This window comes from Aplidium turbinatum, chromosome 1 (assembly GCF_918807975.1).
Source record: "Aplidium turbinatum chromosome 1, kaAplTurb1.1, whole genome shotgun sequence".
NCBI classification, from domain to species: domain Eukaryota; kingdom Metazoa; phylum Chordata; class Ascidiacea; order Aplousobranchia; family Polyclinidae; genus Aplidium; species Aplidium turbinatum.
The window spans coordinates 53,696,884-53,706,696 of NC_137472.1; the positions used below are offsets into that span (position 1 = coordinate 53,696,884).

At 36.4% G+C, this 9,813-nt stretch overlaps 1 protein-coding gene across 1 annotated transcript; it reads right to left on the reverse strand.

Moving 5' to 3' along the window:
* Nucleotides 1–23: 23 nt before the first annotated feature.
* On the reverse strand, nucleotides 24–7,311 carry LOC145767170 (mediator of RNA polymerase II transcription subunit 25-like). Its single transcript, XM_082578946.1, has 2 exons — nucleotides 7,278–7,311; nucleotides 24–6,314 (listed from the first exon to the last, which is right to left on the reverse strand). The coding sequence occupies exons 1-2, from the start codon at nucleotides 7,309–7,311 to the stop codon at nucleotides 3,820–3,822; spliced, it is 2,529 nt and encodes an 842-aa protein (XP_082435072.1). The 3' UTR covers nucleotides 24–3,819.
* Between the last annotated feature and the right edge of the window lie 2,502 nt (nucleotides 7,312–9,813).

The window sequence follows — 9,813 nt, forward strand, 5'->3', positions numbered from 1 at the left end:
TGAACTTAAAGTGACTTCAAAAATCTATCAACAAATTTATACAGCAATGTTACAATGCAATCGACACAGCACATTTGAATATGATACAAAGTATAATACCATTCCGACCATACATAGTTACAAAGAATATAATACGCATGTGGCAATAATAAACATGAACGATTGCTGTGGATTAATTGTTCATGCTTCAGCAAAGCAAATAATTGTTACAATACAGTAACAAAAAAAATTACAATACAGATGACATTACTGATTAAACTGACATGATTAAAATAAAAAAAAGTTGCAAGCCACTCTAAAAAAGCATATTATATATATCATATGCAATTTGCAAAGCGGCAATTGTGCTGCTTTCCAGTAAACAGTTTAAAACAACTCTTATAAATATGATATTATCTAAAACACAAATTCTTTTTCAAGTATTTCTGAACATATTATATACCCAGTGTGATTAACAAACGGATCCAACTAACTTAATCAATTTGTCAGGCTTGTTTTATGACACCTTTGAAGATTTCAATGTGACTTAAAATAAGCAGCTATACACTTATCAGGAACTACTTGGAAGTAAATACACTTTAGTACAATACATTAAAGTCCTAACAAGTTAAAACAATCAGCGAAAGCAAATAAGTATTTTTTGGTAAAACATCCACAAAAAACACAAAAGTGCTCTAAATGAGCAAAGCACACGTATACACAAGTCCACCAAATAAAATGGTGCAATAACAGACAAGAAATATTTATGTAGGTGAAATCTGCAGACCCATAGCGTCTTGACATTGTCAGTTTGGTGCATGTCAGATTGGTGTTTTCATGACAGAAATCCTAGCACTGGCTGATATTATCATATGACCATAGGGATTTTCGATAAGTTAATCGATAGTTAGCAAACACATGCACTCATGCAGCAACGCCATGTCATGTTCCTTGGCAAATGCAAAGTATAAAAAGCATTGCTGAAGCAAAAGTATTTTAATCTTGGTTATAACCACAAGCAGGTAGCAAACCAAGTGATTTTATGGTTGCTTAACAATAGTAAGCACTAAGCATGAGGAATGTGCAACCAATGTCATCAAAGTACATAAAAAAAAAACGATATCATTCAAACAGCTTGATTTTTTAGCAACTGATATCCTAACTATCCCTTGAATTAAAAAAATACCATAAAGTAGCAATAGACAGATACCAAAATAGTCACACAACTATACATGCCAAACTTAGCTGCTACCAGGTAACTACAACCATATAAATACATTCTTTCTGTCTACTGCAGACACATGAATCACATTAAATAATTCTTTTACAAACTTAAGCTTTTGAAAAACGTGCACTTGCAAGTTCTACAATAACAATTTTATGAAGTAGGCAATTAACAAAATTATTGTTTTTGAACAATGAACAATTGAACATGCATTATAGTTGAAAATTTTGTGTTGCTTGACATAATAAACTACACCTCAAGAAAGAATGATCATGACATAAAAGTATGACCAAAATATTATACATCGGTAAAGCATCAAAATTGAGAGAGTTGAGTGCCAACTGCAGTAGTTTCAAGGACACTGAGAAGTGAGAAGGCATTTACTGTACAGTATTAAGTTAAAAACATATTGTACGGCACATAAAATTTACAAACATAGGTATGGATAACTGGGAGTGTTGCTCCCAAAAATTTCTCAAAAACTCATTTTGCATCCTCAAAACATTTCATACAAATTTAACATTGTATTTCTTAACTTTAAGTTGGATAAAGATGCTATTCTTTGAAAATACAAATTAAATCATAGCTGAAGTGTAATTAAGGATAATTTTGTTTTGTTATACTAATTACTATAAGCATACCATAACAGTATTAAGTCATAGCTCTTATTATTACAAAAGTTATATACTTATAGATATTAGTTGCAGTTGTTATTAATTTAATACGCAACAAGCGTACGCCGTACAGTGAGAGTAGCCTAAAAATTAGACTGTCTAAGAGCCTAACAATGCAAAGTGAAAAAAGATAAGAATGATTGCATTATATAAATGTCACTTTCAGGGAATGGTGACATCTTACTTATATATTTCAGCTACCATAGTATTGGTTTATGATTTGTATGTATTTTAATAATAAATAAATATATAGTAGAAAAAATGTTTACGTATACATTAGACAGAACAAATCAAATAGGCCTAGCTTTCCAACAATTTGTTTTAGGCCTATAAAATTATCCAAAACCACCATGAAGATTTAAATACATTGTGAAAATACATTACTAATATAAAAAGTATAATTAAAAAAGTACCGGTATCCTTTTGTATTAAGGCAAACATTCACTGAAAAAAAGATGTGTTTCAATAATATATTCTGCTCCTGTTGTGTTGTTGTGCTTTGCCTGTCTGTGGTATAAGATCCCCGAAACAATAATACATATAATATAATGTTTTGTGATAATTTGATATTGGCCAAGTACGGTACTACAAATTTCTCTGGACTCTGAGTTTCTTTTCAATTTACAAATTTTTTCAGTGAAAATTTGTGTCAGCAGAAAAATTAGATTAAGTTCTAAATCCATGGGTGATATAGTAAGAAAACAGTTTCATTGCCACAATGTGATGGCTGATGGAATATCATTGTACATACCGCATTAGTTAAGTCTATCAACCATCAATCACCTTTACTTGTGTTTGAAGATTTAAGTGCTCAATTAAAAACCTTAACATATAAATCATTCTGTCGACTGGATAGCCGAGTGGTGAGAGCACTGGTAGGGTACTCGAAAGAGTTTAACACTGCCGAAAAGTATCTTGGTATGTCTTTGGCATGACACTTAAAGGCATGCCTGAAGGGGGATATGAAGATTGGTTCCTTGCCTTCTTATCCATTTAATATAAATCTTCAACCACCACATGTAAGTCTGGATAGTGGACATGACAAAAAATTCTTAGTTTGTCAACAAAAAGAGATATGACTGTTCTATTTATCGAAGCTCTGAGCAACATGTGAAGGTATACAATGCAGATCACAGACAGCAATGACATGTCGTCGTTCGTATGAAGCAGAAGAAAAAGTTTGTGGTCAGCCGAATGGCAGGACTCGGTGCCAACTCTCTGTCAGATCGTCAAGTGTGCGGAAGCCTGTTATTCCATTGGGAGGGGAATAGATGGGAGGGGAATAGATGGGACACCCAAAGATGATGTGGTTGGCTGTTTGCTCCGTCGCACTGCACTGACAAGCAGTAGAGTCTCTTATGCCCCAGCATGTCAAGCAAGCATTGAAGCGGCCAACTCCCGTTCTTATTCGGTTCAGTGTCACCCACTCCCGTCTCTGAAGCTCAGAACCAAGTGGGTTCTGAGCACGGAATGGCCCGTTTCGGTTGGTGAGTCCGATTTGGTGAGTCCGATCTCTTAACGGGGGATTTTGTCAATTTTTTTTTAAATTATTGGGTACCGTAGCCTTTTTATCATTGCCGTTTTAGGGTTAGGGGTTAGAGGTTAGGAACTCACCGAATCGGACTCACCGAATAGTAGCAGACCCTTCTGAGCAAGTGGGTTCTGAGCTTTCTTGAAATGACATGTACAATATAATGAGTAATTGAGTATGTACATACATATCGACTAAAATTCATATCTTGCAATGAGACCGCAGACTTGCAAAGTGACCGCAAAAGTGAAAAATGAAACCTTTACAATAGTAACAAGGCAGTAAACAAAAATAGCATTTTTGTTACTGAGTTTCAATCTATAAAAACACAGAGAGTTTACGAGTAATTCACCACTCAACTGTTGTTTTGAAGTGGATGCATCAGCAAGACCAATACAACATTCTATATCTTAGAAAGGTCTTTGGTTTGGCATTCCTGGCAAGTTATTTCCTCTTAAGTAGTTTTGTGGCTGCATGTTGTTGTTGTTAGACCCAGCTGGCCTCAAACCAGGATTATTGGGTTGCCGAAGATTCATTGTTGATGGTTGCATGGTGTTATTATTTGCATTGAGAAGACTACGCAAGGAGTCTTGTGTCCCAGGATGGTTTCCTTGGATTTGCATAGGCCGATTGGGCATTCTCACTTGCTGTATGCCACTGCTCATGGTGGTAGCATTTCCAATAACAGAACGCGCCATTCCCCTCTGGCCACCTGGTATGCTGCTTTGTCCACCGGTTAAATTGACCTGACCACTGGTCATGTTGTTGCTTATCTGCATGTTATTTCCACCACCTGAAATATTACGCATTCCACCTATGATTTTTCCTCCATCTGCCATCCGATCTCGTATTATGTTTGAAGCAGTCGGCTGAATGGTCATATGAGTAGACATAGGCACATTCATCCTGGTCATATTATTCACATTCACTTGACCCATACGTGGTTGAGTGGAAGACATTCCTATATCTTGATTTTGAAATGAACGCCCTTGAAATTGCTGCTGTTGAGGTTGCACCGGGTTACGATATTGGGGCATGTTCATACTTTGATCTGTCATCAAACTATTATTAGGCTGTATCCCTGTGTTAGAACTTGAAATGTTTGCCTGCATCACGTGTTGTTGCATATTCCCAGATGTACTGGGATCATGGCTTTGAGCTGTCATTGCACCTTCAACACGTTTTTTTGGCTGCATGGTTGCAAGAACACTCTTGATGGCATTAAAAAATCCATTTGGATCATTTGGTAAGACACCAATAAAATATGTTTTATCATCTCTTTTTCGCAGGAAAAATATGATCATGACTTTACTCTCAGGAGAAGGTAAATTGAATTGGATTAAACCATGAACATTTCTTGACTTAAAAAGATTCATGATTTGTTGACAATCCTGTGGAGAAAATCTCAACATCACTTGTCGCAGTGACTTCAAATGAGGCTGCACAGCAGCATGAGTGGTCAACATCTGTGGCAAAAGCTGCAAGGTGACTTTGGAAGCCCAATTAGTTGTGTTAATATCAGGCAAAGAGCTGTTAGGTGATTGAAAAATTTGACAGTGTGCAGATATGGTAGGTTTAGGCATGGCATTAGCAGCATGACGCTTATCACTCCACTCAACAATTCCGGACCATACTGTCTTTAAGCCACTATCAACAGAGTTCCCTTGGTTGCTCAGCATTTTAACAACCTTGTCTGCTTCTTCTTTGGCGGCTTTAAATGTACCTGGTGGGGCGGATTTCAGTGAAGATTGAGGTGTAGGCATCCGTGTAATTGGTAACGAATTGATCGAAGCTTGAGTATTGATTCCTTGAGGCGGAACAACATTTGGCTTAATTAATGTAGCAGGAAATAAATTTGGACGTGCTGTGCTTGAAGCATTGGCAGACGAAGGGTCATTTTGCACGGAATTAAATGTCGTTGGAACAGGTGCCACAGGAGCAACAGAAAAATTATTCTGAGAAGCTACGGAGCTTGAATTTGAGGCAATAATATTTTGTGAAAGCATTGAGGATGCATTACTGGTGGCGACATTGCTAACAAGTACGTTAGATATTTGAGTTTTTGATTTTGTAAATGGCATTGATTGGACAGATGTCTTCGAGACATTTTCTAATGAAATAGCTGTCGTAGTTTCAGGTATTTCAGAAACACTTGGTGTCACATCCATTGGCACAATAGAATCATTCAATATATTGGCTGCAGAAGCTTTTTCATCGGAAGTGCTTTCAGATAGTGGCACAGGTTCTTTCTCAGTAGGCAAGTGGAAACCAGAGATTAAAACTAAATGCCTTCGATCTTGACCATAGTTCATTAAAGTAGTTTGAGGGCCAGTTGTAGACAAATATATTTGTTGCAATTCACCTATATGTCTTGGACATATGACTGACAATTTCACATCAACTTCCTTAAGCTTTTCGGCAAGCTGCTTTGTATTCAAACCGGAAAAGTTAAGACTGTCAATGCTGGTTTGCTGATATGGAGGAGAATTACAAACAAGAAAACAAAACCTTTCAACAACGGATCCTCTTCTTGATGATTCCATATCTTGAAATAGCTGCAATGTTGTCGCAAGACCTTCTGCAATATAGCTGTAATGTTCTCCTCCGCCGCCAATAAAACGTATGGAATCTAACATTTCCATATAAGTGTGCATCTCTCGACACGGAGGTAAGCATTCCGTTAGTGAATCCGGAGTCTTATCAGCGGCATGAAACAAAACCAAGCCATACTGATTTCCAGCTGCATTGCATAAAAAATCATTACTCGATGCCAATTGTTTATGAAAGTGTTGAATTGCAGGAGCAATGTATAGCTTTTTGATAAGATCCCAATGAGATACCAAGTTTGCAGTTGCTTCGACTAAGATCACAATTTCATATGAGGTGGAGTAGTCATCGGCCATTTCTACACCATTGAAATAAACAGCTTAAAAAACTAGTAGCAGAATGACAGAACACCAGTGTTGCAACATCAATATATATAACTTCAAAATATACCTGTTGAAAAAAGACAGTGGCTATACTTTCCGTGATAATGTGATAAGTTAAGGAATGCTGCTCTAATTTAAGAATAACAAAAACCTTTAATTTCAAAAATTAAGAATGAAACACCTATTATCTCACCTTGTCCTTATGAGTAAATTTTTATTTAGGGACTGAAAAAAAGGTACATACATAAATTGAATACAGTAGGCTTGCACCAAATACACAAACTGCAAATGAACAAAGGTGACAGAGAGCCACTTTGGATGTCGTCAGTTTAAAATCTCACTAAATAGGCTATCTACTGTTACAAGTTTACATACAATGGTAGTGTTACAAGTTAGAAAAACTGAAAGTATTCAGAACGATAAAAACAATCAGATCTGATATAAAGCGATATGAGGAGTGAATGCAACGGATGATAAACAAAAACATGTCTTTCCTAAACATAATTTTATTTACTTATTTGTATCAGACAAGAATGCCCATTAGAGTGGTTCAAAAAAATACAATTTTCTCAGAATCTTCCTCCACAAGGCTTAAAATGTGCCATTTCCCCATAGAAGTGCCCTTGCAAAAAATTAGACTGATTGGAAGTCGTTTAAAGGTCAATCAGATTTTCACTTTTTTACCACATTCTGCCTATGTCAAACCCTATCGCACACAGGCCGATATTGTGTACAAGAATTACAGAGGGGGAAATGCCCGCTATCATCTTGAAAACCACAGCAGAGAATGAGCTAGACTTCTAAATGATGCAGAATTAAACTTAGTGTGTATGTAAACAGATTTATTAACTTAACACCCAACAAAGCAAAAATCTTATTTCCATACTAAACTATCGGCAATTCGGCATCTACCATTATTATTGAAAAACACTCGAAACCGGCATTAGTCTCATCAGTCATCACTTCAATCATTTTCATGAGACTCAGAAACAGTACCAGTACCTACTGCAGTTAGTAAGCATCTACAGGAAAAGGTTTCCGGTGCCAACCAAAGCAACCCTTAATCTCGACAAAGCCTGAAATGAGACTGTGACGAAAACAGTGGCCGAATGTCATATCTGATTTAACACCACAGTCCTTGATGCTAACATTGTATTTTAATTCATTTATCGTGATATGGATGTCTCTTTGTGATAAAAGGAAAATTGTATTATGTTTAAACTTATTTAACCTATCAAAATAATTGAAGTGATGACTGATGAGACTACTGCCGGTTTCGAGTGTTTTTCAATAAAAATGGTAGATGCCGAATTGCCGATAGTTTAGTATGAAAATAAGATTTTTGCTTTGTTGGGTGTTAAGTTAATAAATCTGTTTACATACACACGAAGTTTAATTATGCATCATATAGAAGTCTAGCTCATTCTCTGCTGTGGTTTTCAAAACAATAGGGGGCATTCCCTCTCTGTAAGTCTTGCACACAATATCGGCCTGTGTGCGATAGGGTTTGGCATAGGCAGAATGTGGTAAAAAAGTGAAAATCTGATTGACCTCTAAACGACTTCCAATCAGTCTAATTTTTTGCAAGGGCACTTCTATGGGAAAATGGCACATTTTAAGCCTTGTGGAGGAAGATTCCGAGAAAATTGTGTTTTTTTGAACCACTCTAATGCCCATATTCGAATCATAAAAGAAACAGCACAAAAAAGTATACAAATAAGAGGCATATAAATGGCAGCAACGCAAAAGCATTCAAAATGAAATTACGAGCTCATTTTGATCAGACAACCAACCCGTAAAATTTAACGTTATTAAACGATGAATACTCGGTAATCGGTATTGATATCTTTCATCCATGGCAGCCATCAAGACTAGGTAATAGCATACTAATGAATACGGTAATTTGATTTACCATGGCAGTCGGACCTCATCAGGGAGGCAACAATAGAGTGAGACGATAATTCGCATCTTCCTACAAAAGAAAAAACATATTTCCGAAGTAATGCATCAAATGTTATAATGTTGCACAAGATTTGATGTTCACGTACAGTCGTACACTATAATGTTTAGGCAAATTGTGTATAATTCTAAATGTGTTATTGAAGGCAACACGCCTAGGTGTATGAACGGAATAGAACATTTTTAATATCACTCGAGCATTTGTAAAATTTTGATTTTAATTTGTTGGCAGAATAGTAGATTGATCGCACTTGTTGATTTATATCCTTGTTGTCACACATTGCCGTTTTGACTTTGACAGTGTCGTTTTGACATTTGACAGTGTCATTCATTAATGATGAAACAGTGTATATAAACTTTAGCTTTTACAGTGAAAGCACAATTTAGCAAGTAGACAAGGTAAAATGAGTTATGGCTGTCAAAAGAATTGTCTTGTCGATAAACGACATAACCGTTAGAAAATATCATGAAGTGCAGTTAGCATCAAAAATTCAAAATCCAAAGATAAAACTTAATATTATCTGTATTAAAGTTTAAGCTTTTTCTTTGTTTTAAAATTTAGTTACACAACGTGTATGAGGTTGTGACTATGTGAGGATTCAACATTTTAAAATTTCCCCCTCAATTTTCCCCTTGAATTTTTATGGGCTACCAGCAAATTAATGTGTCTTTTTCTTTGTAATTTTGTCTAGAAATGTTAGCTGGAAGTGAATGGATCATTCCAGTGTGGCAGCTCGTGATTATTTGTAATGGAGGGGTAACAATCTTAACCCAAATCCGACAGTGAGATTCGCTTTATATCAAAATAACCCTAAACCGAAATTCGGTTTATCAACAATTATTTCAAGATACAGTAGAATTTGCCTATAACGGCTTCGTTTATAACGTCAATTCGCCTATTACGTCGCATTTCGCTCGGTCCCGACATAATTCCTATCCTTTACGTACATTGTTGTTCGGCTACAACAGCATCGCCTATAACGTCAATTCGCATGTAACAGCACCCTTTATTGGTCCCCAGACGTCTTTTGTTCGTTTATAACGTCACTTTAAACCATCATCTTCACCATGAACGGTCACTGGTCAGTCTTTTAATCCAGTTAGCGCTGCTGCTTGCAAAATGTTTTCCCTTTATTCTGCTACGTCGTTCGCAGCAGGGACTTTAATTAACTGTTAAAATAACTTTTTTCCCACATGAAAAATTATCCCGTGTAAAAAGCAGCTCTAAAGCTGACCTTTAAACAACTCAAAACAACAGTTGTACGTGCAGTACTTCCGAAGGGATGCAACCTAGTTCGTACCCTGAACAGTTCGTACTCTCAGTCCGTACCCTGAAAAGATCGAGAGAAAAAATTGAAAAAAGCGGAAGTCGCTGATCGCAGTATCCACAAACATTTAAAAAATTTTTCCCTGAAAAGATTGAGAGAAAGATAGCACAAAGTCGAAGTCGCTGATTCCGCTAACCGTAACCCTCGCGCTAACCCTCGCTAATCGCAGTTTCCGCAAACATTTTTC